Below are 26,177 nucleotides of genomic sequence, written 5' to 3' on the forward strand. Positions count from 1 at the left end.
CAAATGGTTAGCCATCTTTATTATGAAACAATATTGGGAGCAGATCAAACAGCTGTTACATGGTGGTGTTTGGGCCACTGCAGTCCCTTCCTGTGTCCCACCCCCCCCCCCCCCCCCCCCTGGCAGCCAGCCCTCTCCCAGCTGCCCGATACTAGGACTGCCACCAGGAGCTGAGCTTCATTCCAGCCGAGTGCATCCTCCTCCAGCTCCTCCACCCCCCCCCAGATAAGTGATGTCCTTCACAGCAGGGCAGCTGACTGTATGTTGGTTGCCGTATGGAAAAGGTGACAGGGGGGTTATATTGGGGGATATATGTGAGAAAGATTCAAATTAACAACCTTCCCACGTTACAAATTTTAAATATCATGTGCCAATCAAAACAATTTAGAGGGGAGAAAGAATGATGAATATGGGAAAGAAAAGAACAATAGCCATTGGTCTGGCTGTTAAGCGTTTTAACAGCATGGTGCCTCTCTCCTGTGTTTCCTGTCCAATGTGGGGATAGAAGATAACTGCAGGTTTGGAAACCAATGATGTTTCTTCAACACACAGGTATCTTCTGTAGCACTTTCAGCTATAACAGATCAATGAATGTATGGCCTGCCACTGTTTGTTGGGGGTGTGGTGGTGAGGGATTGTCCCGTAGAGTACAGTGCAAGTCTAGAAGCAGTGGAGGTGAGTAAGGGAACACCTTGAACATCCTAGCTACAGCTTCTCTTCTGTCTGTCACCTTTGTGTTTTAAGCCTAAAATATTATCAATCGTGGGGCAAAAGAAAAAGAGGACAAGTAATCAACCTGTTTTACCAAAAATAAGATACTTCAGAAAAATCGCATCTAAGTGATCATCTATTTAACACAGGAGTTGTTTATATAGAGGAAAAGCAAACTTTAACAAATTACTCCGTATCGCCATCTAACTCTTCATCTGAACTTCATGTTCCCTTAGATATTTTTTCCCATTAAGAAAAGAGTCAAAAGTTAGAAATGGTCTGGAGAGTTATGGCCGAGGAGGGAGGGGAGGAGGCTGTCTGATCCACAGAGAGTCCTGGATGGAGGGGGGCGGTGAGGCTGCCACTGCTGGGCAGCTCCTGGACTGCAGGGAGGACCGGTGAGGGAAAGGGGAGGGGGGGGGGGGGGGGGGGTGAGGGAGAGAGAGCAGGGAGGTGAGAGGAAGATCTGTGTTTGGTTGGGCAGGTGAGATAGGAGGAGGGGGGGAGAAAGAGGAGACAGAGAGAGGGCTACACGCTCGTCAGGTCATCAGTCCATTGGCCGCTTTTCTCCGTGTTTCTTTGTAAACTCTTCGGCGTTCTTCAAGAATTTTTTCCGGTCCTTTGAGTATTCTTCTGCTAGGTCCGCCCTTAGAGGATGCTCCGGCTGGGGGTCGTTCACCAGCGCGATGAGGGACTGAATCACTGAAAGACACACAGCCCAGGACAGCAGCTTAGAGTCGTACAGTGCTATGCCCTCAGTGTTTCATTATTGTAATGAACACCGATTTGTATGTGCCCTTTTATAATGTGTTGGAAGATTTGTTCAATAAAGTTAAAAAAAAATAAACGTACAGTGCTTTTCCCAACAACACTACGGTACAGTGGTACTGTACTTAAGTATCATTTTGAGGTACTTGTACTTTACATTGTTTTGCTACTTTGTACTTCTACTCCACTACAGTTCAGAGGTAAATGGTTTTTCTTCCACTACATGTATGTATTACCTTCAGTTACTTTACAGATGTGGATGAATGATGTGAAATATAATCGAGTATTAAATCAGACTTGAGTTCCACCTGGAGTAAATCCACAAGCTACCCGTTGTGTCTCAAATTGTATATATAAAATATAAATTAAATGTTTTTGTTTCCCTGCACACAGGGGGAATACAAAACATTGGTGTACTGCACACTAAATCTCACTCGGTACTTCCCTACAACATTTAATTTTTTTAAATCAAGGGAGTAATTCTGCCAAGCGCCAACGCTTTGAAAATGATAATCAGAGCATTGAGTGTAGACCTTATCGGGAGCTTTTGTCTTGGAACTTCCTGTCATTTCATGTCACTTCTCAACTTTCGGTCACAATTCCAAACTGAAGGTGGAGGGTGTAAAAAAAAGCAGCAAGATATGGGGCAAACTCCTTTCGGACTTTTCTAACTGTAGTTTAGAATAAGCATTTTTTTCAAACAAAAAAATATATATTTATAATAATACTCAAACTAAATCTTTAGTGGAGTTTGTTTTTTGTAAACATCTTCTCATTTTTAAATCCCAGATTTAAATGTTTAATGTAAATATTTAAAAAACGTTACAATCATTAACGTCAATTTTTTGTTAGACTAGACACAGGATATGAGTAAAAAAAGAAGAAGAAATGTAACCTTCACGTTTTTTTCATCTGTATGAACATTTCAAATGTCTTTCTTGTTTAGTGCTGGAACACTGTAAATGTTCCTGCTGCTGGCCAATAAAGGATTTCTCATTCTGATTGATTGCCAGACTTAGCAACCAATCATTAAAATCAAAGTTTAAAACTTCTTATTTACTTTTGGATATTAAGCTTTAACGTTAAGACGTTGGGCTCAAGCCTCCAGCACCTGTGCACTTTATTTTTCTTGTGAACTTTCTTTCTAATCTTACATCAGTCAATATGGTGATGTCAGTTATATTATTCATTTAATGGACATATTACATTTGTTTTAAGTGAGATATAATTTATATGTGACAAAACAACTCTTGATGCTCTAGCAATAACATTTAGTTTTATTGAACTTGAAAATTAATTATCCTGCTCTGCATTAACTATTTTTTCAAATAATTTATTATGAAAAACGTAACAATATAAGAATATTGATAAAGAATTAGGTGTTAGACCCTCCAGAAAAACGGATAAATTACCGCATAATCTGCAAAAGGGCGCATATTTATTAAAAGGCCGCATAATCCCCGCATTTTTCCACACAAAGTTGAAAGAAAAAAAACTTAACTCGTCTTGACGTGAAGGGGTGTTAATTTCGTCAACTATTTTTTTATTTAGTTTTAGTCTTAGTCCTGTGTTAAATTTCCTTTTTAGTTTTAGTCATTTAGTCACCTTCATCCTGTTTTTATTTAGTCAAGATTTAGTCGACTAAAAGTCTGAGCATTTTAGTCTTATTTTAGTCAAAGAAAACTAATTATTTTAGTCTACTTTTTGTCAATGAAAACTGTTGAGTCTTTTTTAGTCATCAGATTATATAGAACATTTCAGTCAAACTAGTCTAGCCAAAACCAATAATTTGTCATTTTAGTATATATAAATAAATAAGATTATATCTTGTCCTTATTTGATGAAAAACACAGGTTGAATGATTAAGAATGCAGCTTTGCAGAGAGTATCTGCTCAGGTTTGTGGTGTTTTTACCAGCTGTGTTATGGCCACATTGCTTCCCTTCTGATAAAACAATGCATTCGCTTTTTTTCTCCGCCTCATTGTAGCTAAAATGGGCCCAAATATCACATAGTTTCTTTCTCCCAAGCAATGGTGGCTTTAGACTTTTTCGTTGTCAGTCATTTTGACGGACAGGATCGTAACATTTCCGTCATAATCCATTATTATCCGTCGAGTGCACAATTTATCACTCACTCGCGCCGACGGGGGGGTATTCGGTTAACGCGAGTGCGACCACTGCTCCCAAGCCCTGTTGCCATTTCATTTTCTGTTAACTAAGGTTAGTTAGACCATGAGTTAGACCCGAGTCTTCCTGACAGTTCATATTTTGCCGCTGTAATTCAAATCTACCGCCGCGCGCACCGCAGACACACAGCTGCTGCCCAGCCGCAGCCCCGGAAATGGAACTGCTGGGAGAAAAACTGACTATCAGAGATGTAACGTTATCTTTGATAATATTTCGTCTCCTCATTTTTTGTCAACGAAAGTAAAGAGAGATTTTGGCATAGTTTTTATTTAGTGAACTACATTTTCGTCTCGTCACTTTTTGTCAACGATATTGCATGATGATTTCGTTACAGTTATTGTTTACTGCCGTCGGTGCCGTCTCGTCATCGTCTTGTTTTCGTCATGGAAAAAAATGTCGTTGACGAACATATTTCGTCATAGTTTTAGTCAACGAAATTAACACTAACGTGAAGTGATGATGACGTAACGTCATCAGCTCGCGCATCACAGAAGGTAAACAACACCGTAGAGTGAACGTGTGGAACTTACACGAGAGAGAAAACACCAAGATGAAAAAATCTAATCCATCTCATTTACCGACGAACATTTCTGCTAAAGAACGGGCAAAGCAGTACCCCGATGTCTTGCACGAAAGTGGGGGGAAACTATTGAATAGTAAAGGGGTTTAACGTTAGTGGCAGGTTGTGTGTGAGAGAGAATAAATAAGACAGCCCAATATATATATTTTTTATAGCATATTTCTCAACTTCCCGCAATTTCACCGCATAAAAACCCTGCATGTTTAACCTGTTAAACCCCGAGCCTGTTTTTCAGGCTCGAAAATGACATTCCCAGAACAAATGTCCATATCCTCCCTTCTAAAAAGGGTTAAATTAATCATCTTTTTTCTCAAAGTAATGATAAACCTGTGAATTGGATGTAGAAAAGTCAGATTCAATATAGAGGTTTTTTATTTTAAAGAAAATTCAGATTGAACATGGTAAAAAACTGTAAATTATTGTGTCCGTCCAAAACATATTTTGTACTTATAGTGAAAACTAACCTTGGATGATGGATTAGTAGACTAAAAGCTTTAGGAATCCAAAGTACAACATAATAAATATCCTGTATCAAGATTGATGCAAAACAAGTGATATTTGACCTTTTTAAAGAGATTTAGCAAAAAAAAACTCTTCTGGGGCCATTTGGGTGGATTTTCCATATCTCTGGCCCCCCTTGCTGGATTTTGACATGTGACATATCTTTCTAACCATCAGAGCCAATAGAATCGAGGGGAACTCCCACATACTCCTTATGTGGTAATGTGTGTGTGTGAGACGACCGCATAGCCTAGACCGGAAGCAGCAGCCACTCTGGTGGCTACCATTAGCAGCTAACTTTTGCTCTCCGATTTTTACATAAAAATGGAATTATGGATTATAAATGAAATAATCTTTTTATACAGAGACGTTAAAAACCTATGGATTAACCGATTCAGCCGCGTTTTTTCTCGTTTTAATGCCATTGAACACGTCTTTTGATCAGATTGACAGCTACGGTGAGACGATCTCCCTAGAAGCTCCGTAAAGGTACGTGTTGTGATGTCTGTGTTTGCTTTGCGTCGCGAGTCCGGATCACTCAGTGATGATACTATATACCTCAATAATCTGTGGAATCTCAGCTTTAATCGGATATCTTGTATGTGTAGCTACGATAAGTAATAAGGGTACTTTTATCTTGAGATCTGTGCCAATGTCCGTTAGCATTTTTCGCTAAGGGGTCATTTAGATGCTTCTTATGAGACTTGTGTTTTGTTTTGGTAAACATGGTTTGTATCGTCAGTTAGCTGAGATTATTTCCGTTAATCTGGTATAACACATTAATAGGTTCTTAAGTATTAAGATCCCCTGAGACACAGTGTCGTGAAAGAAAAAAACAGGGTCCCCGCCGACGGGGTTTCATATGAATGAAACGACGATTGTGTTCTGTTTCTGTTCATTTGACTTCATACAGTAATGTACTGAAGGTGTTTTGTTTGAGGATTGGCACTAAAACCAGGCAGCGTAATGATGATAAAGATTTAAGACAAACTGTGATTAGGTAGCGTCAGTTCACATGCAGTGCTCCTCTGTACACCCACCTTGGTCAGTTTTGGTGGCAGGCTTCCAGTTCTCTGCACTGATCACAGGCAAGCACACCTGGCCCTTCTCATCAATGTTGGGGTGGTAGATCTTTGTCTTGAATGTGATCTTGGGAGGCTTGAAAGGGTACTCGGTGGGGAAAATTATTTCGATTCTGAACGCACCTTTGTCATAAGGAGGGTTGTCCTGTAAGGGAACAGAAGAGGTCAGTGAGAGGAAGTGTGGGCCAGCAGATGGCAGAGCAGTCATTAAGAAGGGTAAATACAGATTAGATATATACTTTATTAATCCCAAATTGGGATATTTTTTTCTTTACAACAGCATGTTAAAGCAAAGTTATTACACCTCATTTGGAAAGTAAAAAGAGTAGAAAATAAACAAACATGAATATCTCAAAAAATAAAATAAAACTAAAAAGGTAAATATACTTACAGGAACAATGAGCCCTTGCCATGACAATAGGTTTGATTCCTCAACTTGAATGTTTCGGAAGTTTTTCATTCCAGACCTGCGAATCTCTTCAAGTTCCTGAGAAAACAAGCAAACAATAAATATTAGAGGTGAGTTTAGAAATGTCAAATTCTGTACCTGGGAATTAAATATGAATTGCTTTGGGATCTCTGAAGGTCTTACCATACTTAATGCATTATTTTAGTGACAGCAAACATATATAAACATTAAAAAAGTTGCATAAGAGAAGGAGGCGGTGGGAAGTGCAGGCTGTTGCCCACTTCCTCAGAGTTCTGTGGTTCAATAACTGATAGTAGATAGTGCAGCTGGACTTGGAAGAATTTTGCTCACAGGGAAAAAGCCCAAGAGTGATGCCATAGCTTTTGCTGCACTAGTGACTTTTACTGGCTCGTGAGGCTGCATGCAGAATTGGGAATGGAACTGATGAGATTGTATTATCCGTGAGTCCGCCTTAAATCTGCCTCATGGCACTGATCAGAAAGTGGACATTAAAGAAGAAAACTCCTAAATTAAATGATCTCTAAATATGGTGTCATTCATGTCAGAAGATTGATTATGACAAACTGATTCTCAATAACGGAACGGTTTTGTTTTTTTTCTCTGTTAAATTGTACCCATATTCATTTTTTTTTTTTTAAATGCAAAAGCTACAACAAACACACCAACACTATACTTCACCTATTTAGATGTTGTAGTTAGTTAACTATATCATATGTAATTGATTCACATTTAAATTTAGTTTATTGCAGTGCTATTTTATTATAAGTGTAGTGTGCTGTCCTCCCTATCGCATAAAGACACCGGTGCTGAGTGGGACTATTAAGGGGCTTTTTTGAGAATCTTAAAATATGGTGAGAAGTATGAAGTGGGTTAACACAGTATGTTGTCTAACATACAGGTCTTCATATTTCATATAGAACAAAGATACGCCTTGTAGGCCTTGAGCATGATCGTCAATCACTGTCGTCTACTTAGCCGGGTCTGACAGATCCTGCTGAATCCACATTTGTTTTTTTAATCAATTTAGTTTTGTTACTACGTTAAGATCTTAGCAAAAGGTTAATTTTGACCTGCTGTATAATGATGTGAAATAAGGTAAAGCCTCTGTCTGTTTTGGGCCTATTTCCTTGTTCTGTTCTGCTAGCTAGCTTTAAGGCTCCATGTTGTTGTGTGTAGCTCCTGTACAGCCTCGTTACCTCATTGTCTGGGTACCGGGAGATCATATCCTTACAAAGAACTACCGCCTCGTGCTTGCATATAACAGCAATGAAAAAATGGGAGCTGTGAATGTACTTTAAATTAATCCCCGCCAATCCAAACCCGGCTAACTTGAGTGTAGCTAAAACTCGCTTGCTAGCTAGCGTTAGCTGAAACGCAGCTCAGATCTGAGGCTAGCCCGTTAGCTGATTAGCAAGCGCCTTATGCCGAGCAAATCCACTCACGCTCTCTGTCGGCCACATCTAAACTCAATTCACGGTCACACAACAACAGGTACATGGAAGCTATAGATAGGTTTTAAACAGAACATGTGTCCCGTGTTAGTCTTCAGAAGGCTGACTATCGAATCTCTGGCCTAATTTTGCCGGTGCTTTGCTGCTAGGCGATATGATTTGGTCGGCTAACGGCATCACGGTGGACAGTAGTGACCTCTCGTTTATATTAAGTTAACAGTTAAAAATAGCCTCTTAATGTTTCTTCATACAACATGATCTCATATTCGTTAAGATGAATAATGAATGAGTACACTGGCCTAAAATGCATTTTTACAGATAATAAATAATATGAAAAGAACGGATCGGGAGATTTACCTTGGCCAGCCTCCTGCTCGCCGCCATCTTGATACTACTGTGTGTTCCCAGAATTCACAGCGCGGCGAATATGGGGCTGGAGCTCCGGCTGAGCATCGCCATCCGGTTAACTAATGGATGCAATTCCACATCCATAATATATCATGGATGTGTATAAGTCATCTATAAAATAAAATCAGATTCTTACAGGCTGAACAGAAGCCCCTAAGTTAATCTATATGTTTGGGCTACATGCGTGGGATCAATTAACTACAAACTTAATATCAGCCATTAGTTAACCCCAGTTGAGAAGAAAACCTTAACCTTAAAGTTACAGGACGACTTTTTAAATTTTGTTTAGGATTTTAGAATATTGTCAAAGATGTGCATTCCATAAAATGGACCAAAATATGTGCAACAGCTGTGATAACATAAAGCCAATTTGGAGTTTGCTCTATTTTTTACGATTTTATGTAGCATCGAAGTGTTACCCATACCTATTCATGGCATGTGTTCATAGTGATAAAATCCTATAGCACACCATTATCGTTACCCATGGCTAGATGTCTTATCGCTGGGTATTTCCGGACTGTTACTTCAATTTCTCACTCTTGTGAACTGAGGCTTACAAAGTAAGCTACTTGAGTATCAATAGGCCTACATTCATAAATAAGTATAGCCTACAGAAATAAATTATTAAATATTTATAGTCAACACATTTTAAATTAAATGTGATAATCTCAAAACTTGCAGTATTGGTTATTTGGGTAAACCAGGCAGAAACTAATCTGCTTGTCTAAACTACAGTTTATTATTTAAATTTCAGTTTTTAGTAGACTATTCAGCTTTGACCCAACAGTATTGTGTTCATGTGTTTTGCAGGCCTCTGCCACAGAGGGTGCAGAAAGGGACATCAGAATCTAAGTCACCTGAATGCGAAAAAGCTGAATATACAAAAATTCTACCTTTGAAAATCAGACGTTTGCATAACAGGCGGACATCTTGTGACACATTGTGTTGTCAAGTTTCCTTATCAGAACTCCTGCAAGTTGTTTTGTTGTGTTTTTTTTAATTCTCATTGTTGAGGTTTTGGATGTACACGCTTATTGCAGGAATTATTACGTTTTATGCAATGTAAAACCACCCAATGATGTATCTGTTTTGGAGAGCAGTGCGAAGCCTCTACCTTTTATACCATCTTTGTTGGTTGTGGCACTGGTGGCTTTAGGATAGGTGTTAATTTCCCCCCAGTGAAAACAGACAATATTAAATGCACAAAAAAAACCTCTATATCCAAATATCATTCACAAATATATTCACCTCTGAAATTTTAGTGCAACAATGTTGTCCACAACGTTCAGTTTTGCCGCATATTTGTATTTGAGGCAATACTTTACATTGATGCTATTCTGCTCTCTTCTACAACCAGAGATGTAATCTATCAAAATACCACAGAATAATTTGTGTTGAATTCAGCTCGTTTTTGAAAGATAGGCCACAACTAATCATAAACATGACTGGCATATTAGTAAAACACAGGAAAGATTTCAATCTTAAGAACATTTACTTTTGATACCTGAAAATGTCTCTAATACATGATCAGGCCTTATTTAGTTTTTCCACAAATTAGTATGAATGTACATTTCTGTAAGGCTGTTAAATCTTATGTAATTTCAAAGAAAAGCAGATGAAAATATATTGTTATGTTCTTTATGTATCATATATCTTAGCCTATAGTAGCCTATTTCATTAACACATACAGAGGAGCAAATGTTGGCAATGAGAATCTTAAATCTCTCTCCAGATTACAGATTAAACATTAGATCACACAAGTAAAAAAAGAAAGAAACATTGACATTGTGTTATTGTTGTTTTGTTATAAAGATTGTGCTAGTTATAATTCCTGTTTGGACAACAATGCATCATATTCTTTAAGATACATCATCAAATGTTGTGTTTAGCAGATGATCCAAGGTGGTTATTTGATCTGTTTTGTCCTAAAGAAGTAGGGCAATACTTATTTTCCTCAAAGAAAAGCTACCTTTTATGATTGTCATTTTTTATGTCTTTATATCTTCCCCTGATCTCAACTTTTGTGGTATACAAAATGTGTAATGTGTATATGTTCTTGAATAAATAAAGGCAAAAAAGCTGGGCTGGTGCTCCACTGCCCCGGACTGGAGCTCCACTGCCCCGGACTGGAGCTCCACTGCCTCGGACTGGAGCTCCACTGCCCGCTGTGTTTATAAAGTGTGGCGTCAGGGAGTCACCTGGAAGTAGTCACTCTGGGCGGGATAACCGGAACAACAAGATGGCGGAGAGTAAAGAGTTTCGGGTAGGCTAAAAGAAAAACACTGATTGTGACTTTCGTCTGTCAACATTAAAACACGTTACAAAAACTTGAAAATAATATGATGTTATAAATATGGCGGTCGGAGCTGACGGGCTCAGAGGATAGGGCATTATTTCGCAGAAATATGCACTTTTAAGAGCAGGTCGTTAGCGTTTAGGAAGTTAGCCTTAATGCTAAGAGACGCTAATAGGTCTCTTGTTATTTCACTTCAACTGAAACCCTTGCTGAATTTTATTTTTCAATGTGTCTGGTCGCGGTGTTGTTGTCTTTGTAAGTAGTTGTATAACGCTGTTAAGCAACATAATTGGTCATTAAAACCCTCCTTCACGAAGTCGATTACATGCAGCTATTATCGCGATGATACAACAGCTAGCAAAAAGTTAACGCTCTGGTGTCTAAATATCTTAATTTTAACACCTTCATATAACCTTAGCCATACTGGTTTAAAGTCTTTAGGTTTTTTCTTTGATCGTTTTAACAACTTAATAGTTTCATTGTATTGTACTGTTAAGTCTAGACTATATTTTCTGATGTAAACAACTCTTTGCAAACACAAAGCTGAGTGAACAGCTGCTCCGCCGATAACTGACTGATTATTTGCTTGTTCGGTAATATAACGTGATTGAATTTGGTTAAAGGAGGCTGGGAAGTTGTTTTGCTTATGAACTACGTATTAAACATCACTGTCTAATGTAGGTATTGTTCCTGTGATAATGAAAATACAAGTGATGCTGATAATCATTTAGCGGGGGAGGAGGGTTACTTGTAATCATTTACCTAATCTGATAAAGATGTTGTTTTGTACTTAAGGCCTATGTAACAATGTAACCTTAGAAAAGAAGAAACCTGTAGACCCTGAAAGGGTTTAATAGGAAACTATAATAATGTGTGCACTGCACACAGATTTAATTGATGGTGTTAGCAAATTACTAAATCTATTCTCTTACACTCTTGTTCATGTTAATCAATTGTCTTGAATTAATCATTTCTATATGAATTAACTGAACATGACTTAAAACCGTTTTTGAAATGAGAACATACAGTATTCCTCAGGGAGTCACCGATAAAATGATGTATTAAAGTAAACAAACCTGATTGAACCCAGACTTATGATTATTTAATGAATGCCACAAAAGCCTGAAAACCAGATTTCCTCAAGATACAGGTTTTTCATAGAAAAGCATGCATACAATGTAATCAAGACTTGTATTGTGTGTTGTTTGGCCTTGATGTTGGCTTGTGTAGTGGCTTCTTGTTTAGATCTTTATCAGCACTAGTGTTCAGCACTTGGTTTAACTATTTCTTCAGTTGTGTAACTTATAGAGGAATCAAGAGTGTCCCAGCTTCAGGTGTTTCTGGGCTTTATTTGGCACGACAAAAGAGGTTGAAAGTCAAAATGAAGGCACTGTGTCCAGAATAAGTCAAGGATCAAAGACCCTTTGGCCCAATTCCAATCGTACTGCTTCCCACTCTGTGACGGACTCCGTCTGTAGTCACACTCTCAGCTGAATGACGCTCCTTCTTTAAGGCGGCGGGTGTCAATACAGCCACAAGCTTGGGGAATACTTCCTATCTCTGGCAGAAACGGGAACGGTTGTAACTTTTTCTAACCGTAGTTTCAAATCAGCCACTCACTGACTGTTTTTTAATAAAACTCCCAAAATCTTAAAGGGCGTTTCGTTTTTTTTAAATTTGTCGATGTTCTCATGGAACTATGTGTACATAGCGTGTTTCATGAGGGACACAAACAGCATTGCACCTGGTAAGGTAGGTTCAGCAACAGGTTTATCAGGACCTATGCTGTGTGTAGTGGTCGGCCGTGTAGGCGTACTCTCACTGTGATGTAAGTAAACAGTCCAAACTGCCTTTTCTGTCAGCAGGAGTCCTTCCTGTAGCAGCCGAGACCTCAGCGTGTCGACAGGAGAAACAGCCGCGCGGGACCACACCAACAGCAGCATGAACCTCCAGCAGCCGGCACCTCTCGTCCCCCCCCGTCCACCCTGATGTGCAAATGAAGCCCCTCCCCTTCTATGATGTGCTGGACATCCTCATCAAGCCTTCGAGTCTAGGTGCGCTGTGGAGTTTTCTTTTCTTTTTGCTTTAAACTGTGAGACATGTAACCCTTGGTTCTGCCATCATGACTTGTGGCGGGTATTTTTGAATTATCTCATATACTGATGCAAATGTTTTATTCTAGAAGTTGCTAATAATATACCAACAAAACATTTTTCATGACAATACTTTCCTGAGTAGGTTTTACAAACTAAAACCATTTAAATGTTTTGAATTGTGTAAATACAACCAGCTATGGAATTGTTTACCACAGGATTATACCACATTCATGTCATATTTAAGCTTGAAGATTTTTTCCATCATACATTTAAAAATGACAGCAAGTGAGACCTCTGCAGCAGCACTAAGTCACAAGGCCGTGCAAAACGGATAAACATGGCGTATGTCCATTATTTGCCTATGTTTTACCCATGCGTTCCTAATTCTGATACAGATGCTCCATGAAGGTGTAGTTAGTAGTATGAAGTACTGTAGTTAGTAGTATGAAGTACTTCACTTATGTTGGTAATATGTGCAAAACCTACAAAAAGTAACATTATGTTTTTCATGAAGAAACGTTCCTGAGTAGGCTATACAAACTAAAAAAACCTTTTAATATATTCAATTGTGTAAATACAACCAGCTGGGGAATAGCTTATCAAAAGATAATACCACTTTCATGTCAAATTTGTGCAATCATAATGATGAACTTTCATATCAACTTCCAAGACGTATTTGAAACTGGAACATTTTGTGATATATCCGACTTGGCAATAAGTAGTCTAGTAGTGACAGAAAATAAAATATGGAACCTTGATATCAGAAGTAGACTTCAATGAAATTCAACCCAAAGTTTGAGTTATTTGGTCAATTAAGAGTATTTTAACCCTTACATGACCAACATCCTATATGACTAACAAGACTTATACTTGATGAAGGCAGTGCCAGCTAACAGTAGGAAGGGTACAGTTTGTAATTGTTCCGTAGTAAGGCCTAACCAGAGTTGACTGTGTTCCTAAAGTGCCTTTGTCCCTAGTACAGAACTTTAATTGAATTGTGAACACAATTAGCCTTTGTTGTGGAAGAGGGAAAGACTCATGAGAATAGAGATTAGACACTGAACCATCAGAAACAATTCAGACAAAGTTCAGAAGTTTTTTGAGATATTTCTCTCCAGCAAAGTGATCAGAAGTCGAAAATGCACTCTGTGTGTTGGATTTCATTTGCTGATCCTGAAAACACTCGCTACACAGGGCGGAAATCCTGCATCCAGTACCCCCAGGGGTCCACGTACCCCCGGTTTGGAACCGCTACTGTAGTTCATTGAGAGGCAGCACAAATGAAAACATTGAAGCAGATAGTCAATGTTGGCTGCAGGGTTTCAGTGCACTCTAAGGAGAGTATTTGAGTTCATGGTGTGGGGATTGTGCAGATGAGTTGGGATTACTGCAGTGATCCATCCGAAAAGGTACCAAAGTGGTAACTTTTTGTTCTGTATGAAGGTCACTAATGATGCTAATGTGTGTGTTATTAGCCATGGTATTCACTCTAACTGTCAGTCACCATTTGTGTCTCCAGGAGCGGGTCCTGCACAGAGGTACCACCAAGAGAAATACTTCATCTTTGCCCTGACACCACAACAAGTTCGTGAAGTGTGCATATCCAGGTAGGACTGTTTAATGAAAAGCGACTTGTGGTGTTAAATAATAAATATGATTAGTTTGTTAAACCTTGTTTCTTTGCAGGGATTTTCTACCAGGGGGAAGACGAGACTATATGGTTCAGATTCAACTGAGGTGAGAACTGTCTCTGACATGTAGATAAAACATCTTCAAATACTTTGAATCTAAAGGAAAGAAAAACAAATGAAAGTAATACACATTTATTTGAATGAAGTGAGCAAACCATTTATTAAATCTCTTTTAAATTCATATTATATTTTTATATTCATGTTTTAGAAACCAGGACTTTCTGCCGATACATGCTGTAATTGCAGTAAACCCACTGGGGGGTTCTTTTAGACACAATGATACATTTGTTTCAAATGTAATTGTATAGAAATAAAGCACACTGCAGACAGAATACAGATCTACTTAAGTAAAGAGAGACGATACAGACAACTGCATTCAATAAATGTACATTTAGGTTCAACGCTATTGTGTATCAGTTATGAAACTATTTGTATCAGATGATCTATATCAGCCATAAGAAGATTGAACTTATTGTCATTACGTAGTACAGGTACTATGTAACGAAACGGTTTCTCTGCATTTGACCCACCCTAGTGTTAGGAGCAGTGGGCTGCCATTATGTACGGCGCCCGGGGAGCAGTGTGGGAAACGGTGCCTTGCTCAGGGACACCTCGGTAGCACTTGGTCTTTCCGGGACTTGAACTGGTGACCTTCCAGTTGCCAAGCCAAGTCCCTATGGACTTCGCCACCACCGCCCTAAGCTGCCCTGCTCTGTAAAAAATGGCACCAGCTTTAACAAAAACACAACTGTCCACCTGTACTCCAAACCTTCCATTATAAACGTGTCATCACAGGTTTACTAAACACACTAAACATGTACTATGAGTAGGAAAGACACTTGTTCAAAAACACTACAATACACCAGTTTTGCATCATACTTTGAACTCACGAGGAGTCTGCTTTTTTCCAGATATAGATTCGGTCTCTTAAATGTTTCGTTGTGTTTTCAGGTTTTGCTTATCAGAGACGAGTTGCCCTCAAGAGGACAACTACCCAAACAGTCTTTGTATAAAGGTCAATGGGAAGCTTTTCCCTCTGCCAGTAAGTGCTTTCTTCTTCTCCAGAAGTCAACCTAAGTCCTCCCCATAAAGACGCTCACAAAGCATTTTATTCTCGCAGGGTTATGCACCACCACCAAAAAACGGTGTGGAACAGAAGAGACCGGGAAGACCTCTCAACATCACCTCTCTGGTCCGCCTCTCCTCCGCCGTACCCAATCAGATTTCAGTGACATGGGCACCTGAAATTGGAAAAGTGAGAATATGAAAAAACGCTTTATACTGTATTTCCCTGTGCTTGAGTTGGACATTTTGGGTCAATAACAGTGCATTAGATTCCGTAAAGGTTGTTTTAATGTTTTACAGACGTACTCCATGTCTGTGTACCTGGTGAGGCAGCTGACATCCCCACTGCTCCTGCAGAGGCTGAGGATGAAGGGCATCAGAAACCCAGACCACTCCAGAGCACTGAGTGAGTGCACAGTGAAACCCTTCAGTGTGGCAGACTACATGCCATTCAGCAGCACTTTCTCACAACTTGTTGAATGCCAGTCTGGAGTGGGCCTCCAGACTGGCATCCCCTGGGGATGACTTTGGTTTTTGCATATTGTGTATATATATATTTTTTTAATGAATAATTTTGTTTCGCATGCCATCTGTGTTCCAGTTAAAGAGAAGCTGACAGCAGATCCAGACAGTGAGATTGCTACAACGAGCCTTCGAGTCTCACTCCTGTGCCCGGTAAATGAAGCATCCATGTTGAATGTGACTTTTAAATAGCACGTTTTTAATTCTGACCCTGAGACACTAGTCAGGAACAAGAGTACCTTTAGTGAAATACTCATTCCACCAAGATGCACCACAGAGCGCCACAGGAAGTCCTTCCTGCCTGTGGCCATCAGACTCTCTGTCAGGGGCAAGCCCCCAGGAAGTGTGGCCGATGTTGGAGCTAATTTCCGTAGTGACCAAACAGCGGCAGTTGTGGCCATTGATCTGATCACAGAATAATCATGCATTACTTTCTGCCACAAGTTCTCATTTGAGATACCACTGGGGGGTGCCAAAGTCTGAAGAATTCAATATACATACCATGATCACATTTAAAAAGCACAAAGGCTCGAGAGCATCTTCGCCTAAAACCAATAAATGAGCACTCTCTTCAGAAGTCAAGTTATATTGGTTTTCAAGACAAAATTATTAGATTAAATTCATTTTGCCATCATGTCCATTGTGTTAATGTTACGTAGACCTTTCCACTTGTTACATTACATACAGATAATGCCATGTAAGGGAAACGGCATGAATTGAACCAAGCATTTCCTAAAGTCTTGTGTCCTGACTGACCTGTGTGTTTTGTCCTCCAGCTGGGTAAGATGCGCCTGACGGTGCCGTGCCGGGCGGTGACCTGCTCCCACCTGCAGTGCTTTGACGCGGCCCTGTACCTGCAGATGAATGAGAAGAAACCCACCTGGATCTGTCCTGTGTGTGACAAGAAGGCTGCGTACGAGAGTCTCATCATCGACGGGTCAGTTCCCTTCATTGGACCACATCACACACCTGCTGCTTCTACATTCAGATTGTGATACAAAAGATAAAACAAGTTATTAAAGCTGGGCAGAACAATTCCTAATATCTCTACTTCACCATAAAATGGAAAAAATTGGCGTAATAATAATCTTTATTTGTATAGCACCTTTCATACAAGAACTGCAGTTTAAAGTGCTTCACAGTAAACGGTTGACGTCTCTTAAAAAACTCACAGAAAATGGATAAAAGATAGAATACAGTTACCAGTAAATTACATAAAAACAAAAAATAGCATAGAAAAGACGTAACAAAAATGGATTAAAGGTCTGACAATAGAATTGTGCATTAAAAGGAGGATAGTGGAAATACAACACAAAATCAGATGACAGTTTAACATGTGTAAGAGTGCGTTGAGCAAGTGCAGCAGAGAGCAGGAGTTAGCTTCCTAAAGGCTAAATTGTACAAATATGTTTACAATAAATAATTTCACTGAGCAGGCTAGTGTTTAAAATACAAGGTTCAAGGTTCTTTATTTGTCAAACGAACATAACTACAGTGTAGTTATGTCGATGTGTCACAGGCTTCTCCAACAGAGCAACACAAAACACAGATAAACAGAAAAATATAGTGCAAGTAAATACAAGAAGAAAAATAGTTTGAAATAGTGCAATAAGAGTCTATATGCAAGTCATTGAAATATGATATTAGGTAACCGCTAGTGTTGCAGTGCTACTGTCTTTAGTGACGGCCAGGCTCTACACTGCGAGCATGTCACTGCATAGTTTCACTCTCCATAATATATATACTTTCAGTTTTTGGATTTAAGCAGCATGTAAAAAAAAAAAGATTTCTCACATTGAGAGGGTTGCACATGTAATTCCATATGCGATACAGTCTGCATCAACATTAAGAAGTATTGGAGAAACACAACATTGAAGGTTCAGGATTGGAACGTGCTTGGAACATCCCTTTTTCTAACACAAGGATCAATAGGTTTGACATTTATCATTTCGGTGTAATCAATTGGGACATTCCTCATGCTCATGCATATTGAAATTCACTTGATATGTAGAAGTCTTAAATGGCTCAAGGTCATGAAAGTCGTGTGTCAGAACCTGAGAAACCCACCAATGAAGTCTACCTGACCAGTTAGTGGCCCCTGCTATAAACTGGTGATTGAAGGGATTTGTTCTTTTTACATTACATTGCATTTAGCTGACGCTTTTATCCAAAGCGATGTACAATAAGTGCGTTCGACCAACAAAATACAAACTTGAGGAAAACAGAATCATATAAGTACATCAGGTTTCATAGAGCAAAAACATTTCAAGTGCTACTCAACTGGCTTTAGATAAGCCAGTCCTTTATTAGTATATAAGTGCTTTGTTAATAGTTCTATTGCTCGAAGTGGAGTCGAAAGAGATGAGTTTTCAGTCTGCGCCGGAAGGTGTGTAAGCTATCTGTCGTCCTGATGTCAATGGGGAGCTCATTCCACCATCTTGGAGCCAGGATAGCAAACCCACGTGTTCTTGCTGATGGGAACTTGGGTCCCCTTCGCAGTGAGGGTGCAGCGAGCCGTTTGGTTGATGCAGAGCGGAGTGCACGTGCTGGGGTGTACGGTTTAACCATGTCCTGGATGTAGGAAGGGCCAGATCCATTCGCAGCATGGTAAGCAAGTACCAGTGTCTTGAAGTGGATTCTAGCAGTTACCGGAAGCCAGTGGAGGGAGCGGAGGAGCGGCGTGGTGTGGGAGAATTTAGGAAGGTTGAAGACCAGACGAGCCGCTGCATTCTGGATGATCTGCAGAGGTCGGATGGCACATGCAGGTAGACCAGCCAGGAGGGAGTTGCAGTAGTCTAGGCGTGAGATGACGAGAGCCTGGACCAGAATCTGCGTGGCTTTCTGGGTCAGCTGGGGACGTATCCTCCTGATGTTGTAAAGCGTGTATCTGCAGCAGCGGGTTGTAGCAGCGATGTTTGCAGTGAAGGACAGGTTGTTATCTAGAGTCACACCCAGATTCCTTGCAGTCTGAGTCGGGGAAACAACTGAGGTGCCGATGTTGATTGTTAGGTCAAGAGTGGGACAATCTTTTCCCGGAAGGAAAAGCAGTTCAGTCTTGTTGAGCTTGAGGTGATGAGCAGACATCCACTGAGAGATGTCAGCTAGACAAGCAGAGATGCGTGCGACGACCTGGGTCTCTGAGCGGGGAAAGGACAGAATTAATTGGGTGTCCTCAGCGTCGCAGTGGTAAGAAAAACCATGCGGGCTAATGACAGATCCGAGCGAGTTTGTGTACAAGGAGAAGAGGAGGGGACCGAGAACAGAGCCCTGAGGGACCCCTGTAGTTAATTGACAAGGGTCGGACTCAGACCCTCTCCAAGTCACCCTGTAGGTACGGTCTTTGAGGTATGAGGTGATGAGGGAAAGTGCAGAGCCTGAAACTCCAAGTTTTTGGAGAGTGCGAAGGAGGATCTGATGATTCACCGTGTCGAATGCAGCAGACAGGTCCAACAGGATGATGACAGAGGAGAGGGATGCAGTTTTGGCAGTGTGCAGTTCCTCCGTGATAGCAATGAGAGCAGTTTCTGTGGAGTGACCTGCCTTGAAACCAGACTGGTGCGGATCCAGAAGGTTGTTCTGATGGAGATAACAGCAGAGTTGTTTAAAGACAGCGTGTTCAAGTGATTTAGACAGGAACGGGAGGAGAGAGACAGGCCTGTAGTTTATAACATCAGACGGGTTGAGAGTGGGTTTCTTTAGGAGAGGGTTTACTCTTGCCTCCTTGAGACTGTTTGGAAAGTGACCAGAAGTTAGAGAAGTGTTGATGAAATGGGTGAGAAACGGTAGAATATCAGGAGCGATAGTCTGAAGGAGGTTTGAGGGGATAGGGTCCAGAGGACAGGTGGTAGGGCGGGCAGAGGTAATGAGGGTAAGAACCTCACTTGGAGAGAGGGGAAAAGGAAGTTAGTGTGTTGGTGGAAGGGGGGTCTGGTGACCCAGCGGTGAGTAAAGGTGAGTCAGAAAAAGAAGAGCGAATATCATCAACCTTGCCTTCTTTATTCAGTCTATTCCTGGAGATCCTGAACGACTGCTCCGATGTGGATGAAATCAAGTTCCAGGAGGACGGAACCTGGTGTCCCATGAGACCCAAGAAAGAAGCCGTCAAAGTTCCCTCGCAGTCAATTTCAAAAGTGGAGAGTAAGTACATCATCCTGTACCTGAGCAAGGTTTGAAATGATCCGACCAACAAAATGTTGCCACTAACCGATTTGTTATGCGCCTGTGCCAAAATGCTGCTAATTCCCATAATGCTTACTGAAATATGTTGAAGCACTTCACGTTTTTCCTGGGATTTAAATAAAAATAATGTTATCTTTGGTTGGACTTGTTATGTAATAGAAGTCAGAAAAGACTAAAAAAAAAAATCCATGATATCGGGGGAGTTGGTTTTTTAAATAACTTAATTGAATGAAAAAGGTTACAACATCAGAAATGCTCACCCATATGCTGACATGAAACTGAGGGGCGTTATAGACAGTGGTCATTCAAGTGGATAGATATTGGTCATTTTGCAGGGCTTTTTTAATGTTGCTAAATTGTATAGATTTCTCATAAAGTACTCTGTTAGAAATAATTCAATAAATATGAGAGACATTTTGAGGGAACGGCATTTAGTTTGTAATATTTTGCCAATATTATCAAGTTATTATTTCTAAATAGTTTTTTGTTCTCTATTTGAAGGCCATTTAATATTTCATATACACTGAAAAGTATAAGAATCAATCAATCAATTTGGCGCAGAACAAACCGGATTTCCGATACGGCTCAGTCACGACATGTGTTTTATATCAAAGCCTGACATACCAGAATATTTTTAAGATTACGTTTATTTTGAGAATTCAATAGGGTGCAATGGGCTTGGAGCTGAGAGCCACAGACAGAAAGCCAGAAAGGGACAGACATTATTGTTTTGGTCTCTTCATGGTAATTACTTTCAATAATACAAATCTATGTTGGTCTGAACCTTTTAGTGTCAGCTCCTTCGCGCCAGTCTGCAGCGGTCCCCCACTCCACTGAGCCCATCACCACCAAGAAGGCAGATGTGATCGATCTGACTCTGGAAAGCTCGTCCTCCTCTTCCTCTGATGAAGAGGACTCGGACCCTCCCCTGAAGAAACGCTGCATTTACATTTCCAAGACTGAGGAGATGCATCCGAAGGGGTGAGCAAGCCTGCCTTTGTCCTTTTCTAGAACCATAAACAGACATGCCTGGACCAAATCTGCAAGTATCACATTACATTTAGCTGACATTTGATGCATGGGCCAAGGGGAAGACACAGTATTTGTCGTAGTGGTCCACAATATTTACAATACATTAGTCACTATAACGACAGCAGGAAACAAACAAAAGGCGCTTTCACACCACAGTACTTTTCCCACAAAGGTTCATCTGTACTTAGTTCATGAGAACTCTTTAGTTCGACACCTCCTCATCTCCACTGCTCCCATGTTTTCTTTTGTGTTGCCATAAGTTTGTCTCTCTGCGTTTGTGCGCTGGGCTAATGCTAATGCGAGGATAATAAGATGGCGGCTTCACAAAACTTTTTGGGAGTTTTACGGGGCGTGGTTTGCAATCCGCCCAGCCAATCAGACATAGGAACCTTTTTCTCCCACGAAAGTCCCTGCTCTCTAATACCTCATTCACACCAACAGTGTTTCAGAGCCGGTTCGGAGCTGGAGCTTGAAAAGCACCGGGTTTTCCTCTTCACACCGCAGCGGAGCAGCCTCTTAGCTCCGGAATCCGGTTCGGTTCAAGCACCAAAAAATTGTCCGGCTGGAGCAAAAGCACTGGCAGGGGCGGGATCAACTCCTGAACAACAACAAAAAGCCTGCATTTTATCCAGTTTGTACACAACGATGGAGAAACTTAACAAGCAGCAGTGGTCCACTGAAGAGACCAGCTACCTACTGGGAATCTGGTCTTCCGAAGAGGTACAGAGGAAGCTGGAGCACAATCGGCCATGGTTGTTGTTGTCGGTGTGAGCTGTGAGGGGTTTCCACGCGGTTTGGCTTTATGAAGCAGGCACGCAAACGGTTACGTCATGACGCAACGATGACGCAATGACGCAGCACCAGTCGGACTCTGGGCGGTGTGAAAAGAGCCGGAGCTAAACCGAAGAACCGGTTCTGAACCTGAAAAGCTCTAGCACGGAGCTTGAACCGGAGTTGCGTTGGTGTGAATGAGGTATAGCAGGGACGGAAAAGGGGGTAAAAAGGTTCTCATGAACTAATTTTAGTTCCGGATTTTTTTGGTGTGAACGCAACATTTCGGAACTATATCGGAACTAAAGTGGGTGAAGTACTGCGGTGTGAAAGCGCCTAAAGTCGCTGAGAGGCTGAGGCCGGGCCTGTTTGATATTGTGTGGCACGCTACAAAAAAGTACTTGCTGAGATCAAAAACTGTTGAAAAAGAATGTGGTTTAATGAAATCTGGGATAATCAACTTATTCTCCTTGGACATGTACATTGTTATAGTAATCAAAGCAATCATTAAACTTGCGGTCAACAAAAAGTACAACGGCCCTGTGTCACCCTCTCTTCCACACACACCTCACGCAGGTGAACCGGATTATGAGTGCCGCCCATATCCATGTGACCCAAGCCAACCAATCAAGTGATCAAACAAATATCTTATATTAAAACAAAACGCATTACTATACACGTTTCATGGCTCCTACAGTCACTATTGGAGACGCACTCTTTGAGATCCTGAATACGGAAGTAGCCTCGAGTCCAGCTACATGCTTGCTGGGCACAACGCCCAATGGCATCATTTCTAAACATAAAAGAAACTCATAGCTCTGGCATACCTCTCTTTATGTGTGTGAGCATTGTCCTTGTATCAAACTGCTGTCTTTCCTGTTAAGTATGTCTTTGAAAATATACCCTAAAATCGAAATGAGAATAACAAAATGTCGGACACACAGTCACAGTAATGCTTGTTTCCTCTCAGAGTGTTGACCTACCAGCCCACTGTGCGTGTGCCAAATGTCCAGTCCCTGGACCCGTCCTACCTGAGCTCCACACTGGCTGACTATGCAGTCCCCTTCCACCCCTCCACCCTGGCCTCCATCCCCACTGACATGCAGAGTGAGTCGGGGTGAAGGGACACTGACCTGCTGACATATCCCCACTGCCCACTGTTAACCTGCTCTCTCTCTCCTACAGGTCTGGATCTGTTTTCCTTAATCCAAGCAGATCCTCAGGTGAGTTTTCTACTGTGATCACATTCTCTACAGAGGTGGAAGAAGTACTCAGATATTGTACTTAAGCATCCAAATAAACTTATATATTTTATAAAATAAATATTATATTGACCCCTAGTATAAAACTGCACTTCACATTTCACTGTCTTTCCTTTTTAAAATGTTGACTTTGCCATTCAGTTTCCTTCACCATATTCAACGCCTATGTCCCTATTAGATATATCTGACATATCAATATAACAGCTGTAGCAACCTGACTTCCATTTTATTTCACACAAGCTAGTTGATTCATATTCAAAAACGACTACTTCCATTTTCTACATTTTCATAATATTCTCCTCTCAGTAAAATAAAGGAGGACAAAACCAGAAAATACGATATCAAAATAAAAACAACATAAAAATGATAACTCCAATTAGATAATAAGAATAAAAACGAAATCAATAATAGGAATAATAAACCTTACCTTACAAGTAAAAATGTACAATAATTAAAACTATATACAAATAAATGAACAGTAAAGATTAAAAGACCAATTAAAAATGTGGTATCTCTAATAAAAAGTTAATCTAAAAAGATGTGTCGTTAGCAATCCAGTGAGTAAGCCTGACTCGGCTCAGGTGGATACAAAAAAGAGGGTGAAGTTGGAATTGTATCTTAGCAGTTTAAATATTCTTTGAGTGGACTTTAATAAATGATTACTGTTTCTTCCCGTCAGCATTATCGGCCGCAGATGTTCCTGGACAACCTGGCCAGCAGCATGCAGAGTGCAGCCAGCACCTCCTCCGCCCTGGTGTCCTCCTCCAGCAGCCACTACGACACCAGCTCCCACGCTGCCAGCTCCCTCCACGAGACCCGGGTCATCACTGGAGGAGGGGGGGGGCGCCGGAGGGGGGGCTGACAGCGGCATTTCAGATATAATTTCACTAGACTGAGCCACGTCTTACTGGACCGCTCCAGGCCTGTTTTCTGTGGCCTTCTCAGTGTGCACTACGTGAACATGCCATGTCGAATTTTCCTAATTGGTATACATGAGTACTTTGATGAACTGAGCATTTTAACGGTGTAAAAAACGGTATCCAGGCATGTTTCTTTTTGCCGTTGGGGTTCTTCAAAAGGGTTTTGCACACAGGATGATAAATAATTTGATGGCCAAAGAGAACATTGTGAGTCAGTGTATTGCTATCTCTCTTGACCAAGTACTCATCTCTTGGTCCGTTCAGGAGGCAGTGATCACCCGCCCCCCCGCCTGCAAACAATATGTTGAAGTGTCATCTGGCAAGATAATGAGCCCCATATTGCCAACGATGGCATGGCCAACAGTGTGTGAGTTTGTGTGCATGAATATGTATCACTCCTGATGAGCAGGTGGCACCTTGGATGGCAGCCCTCTGCCTCTGTATGAATGTGTGTAAATGGGTGCTGACGTGTTGTAAAAGCGCTTTGAGTGGTCCCAGAGACTGGAAGATCCGTATACAGCAGTGGAAGAAATTAAGAAACCACTCAATCTCTACATGTATGGCAGCCATTCCAGTCTAGTGTCCGTTGAAGTCCAACACAGATAAATGTGGTCAGTAGTTTATAGAACAAAAGAAAAACTAAATAATTGTACTCAAACACATAGCTATACAAAGTAAAACCAGAGGTGTTGATAATGCTGCAGTGGTATCTTGTTGTTTTTTCCAGAGCTGTACATGCAGTTCATTTATTAGACTTTAGGAAATATTCTCATGTGCTCTTTAACCTCACATGCTCACATTTCAAACTGAGTTTTTTGCATTGGTTTTCTACCAAATGTCCCCAGCGTTTTAGCTTTGGTTTGGTTATACATTTACCAGTGGTTTAGCCTTGGTTCAGTCCAGTTGTTTTGATCACAGTTGGTCGCATCCTTAGGAAAACCCTGTCTCCCTCTGGCTAGCTTTCTGTGTCACTTTTCCCCCCCACCACTCATTGACTTCAGCTCTGTGCCATTATATGTTTTCCAATCAGTGGAACTGGCCATCCTTTAACAGTAAAGAAAGTCATTAGTTGTAGTGTAACCTGGGGAATATTTGGTAGTTTTTTTTCATCATTATGAACTGAACATCTAGTCTTTTGGCCATCCTTATTTTCTTATTTATGTGAATAACACACTCAGCTCTGTAGTTTTTTTTTTCTCCGGCAGATAGATAAATATCTGTAATTATTGGAAATGTTTAGAACATTGAAATCTTCATTTATACCAATTTGTTGACTTACAAAAGACATGCTGACGTGACCTGGTTGATCTGCACTGTGCCTCAACATGGAACAGAGGCGGGCCGGATGGAAGGAGAGCTTGGACTCGTTGCTCAACTTGTTTCAAACATCCATGCTGGTGAAAGAATTGTTAGAAGCAGGATGAAAAATACTTATGGACTGCTGAACAGACTGCTGACTGTAAACATAAAAGGCAGGTCGGTTATTCAAATGTTTTTTTTATCGGTTCTACCAGTTGTTACAGAGCAGCCTTCAATGTAAAATGTTCCTTTGTAATTTAGTCAGAGCAATAATAATTTAATTAGGTAAACAAAGTTGTAAATGTAGTTCAGATACTCAATAAATGGTTCCAGTTGGTTTCCACTCTGCCTCCCAAATCCATCCCAGCCCAGTTGCTAAAATAATTTTGCCGATCCAAAATTAGGCAAATACACTCGTTTGCCTTCTTACGGAGATTGAAATGATCAGATGGATATCAATAGAGTGGCGAAGTCACGCCCATCTACTTCCGCCCCATGGGACCTTATTTCTGAAAAATGATGTATTGAAGTCAATGGAGAGAGAAAACTTATCTTTCGATCCCGTTTGAATTGTGCCATGAATTACACATATGATGTTTGTCAATCGTAAAAAATAATTTCCATGTCAAAAAAGTCACAGTTTGTCTTAACACTGTTGAAATATAAGACTATGAAAAATACGCAACTAGAAAGACTACAAATCCCAGAGTCGCGTACATCAACGTTACACATTACACTCGTGTTACTCACCAAAACCTTGGAAAGCCGGTCCCGCATGCTGGCTCTTACGGAACCGACTAACTCCCCTTTTGTGTATGTACAGTTCTCAACATGGCCAGACTTGTAGTGGGTTTCATCTATTTTAATACTTTTCACTTCATTCTGAAAGAAATGTGATGTTTGTCAATTTAAAAGATAATTTTGC

General features: G+C 40.6%; 2 protein-coding genes across 2 annotated transcripts; one reads left to right on the forward strand and one right to left on the reverse strand.

Moving 5' to 3' along the window:
• On the reverse strand, positions 1-8,184 carry ube2l3b (ubiquitin-conjugating enzyme E2L 3b). Its single transcript, XM_034199278.1, has 4 exons — positions 8,069-8,184; positions 6,222-6,317; positions 5,789-5,975; positions 1-1,413 (listed from the first exon to the last, which is right to left on the reverse strand). The coding sequence occupies exons 1-4, from the start codon at positions 8,093-8,095 to the stop codon at positions 1,259-1,261; spliced, it is 465 nt and encodes a 154-aa protein (XP_034055169.1). The 5' UTR covers positions 8,096-8,184; the 3' UTR covers positions 1-1,258.
• pias2 (protein inhibitor of activated STAT, 2) lies at positions 8,139-25,595 on the forward strand. Its single transcript, XM_034199274.1, is given in 17 exon segments — positions 8,139-8,173; positions 10,299-10,382; positions 12,278-12,386; positions 12,388-12,469; positions 14,031-14,118; positions 14,198-14,248; positions 15,154-15,244; positions 15,323-15,457; positions 15,568-15,673; positions 15,869-15,942; positions 16,566-16,726; positions 19,793-19,926; positions 20,760-20,949; positions 22,742-22,878; positions 22,957-22,994; positions 23,713-23,868; positions 23,870-25,595. Coding segments are annotated over 17 exon segments (1,731 nt in total). The 3' UTR covers positions 23,930-25,595.
• Positions 25,596-26,177: the final 582 nt, after the last annotated feature.

Source organism: Gymnodraco acuticeps, unplaced genomic scaffold, assembly GCF_902827175.1.
Source record: "Gymnodraco acuticeps unplaced genomic scaffold, fGymAcu1.1, whole genome shotgun sequence".
NCBI lineage: Eukaryota > Metazoa > Chordata > Actinopteri > Perciformes > Bathydraconidae > Gymnodraco > Gymnodraco acuticeps.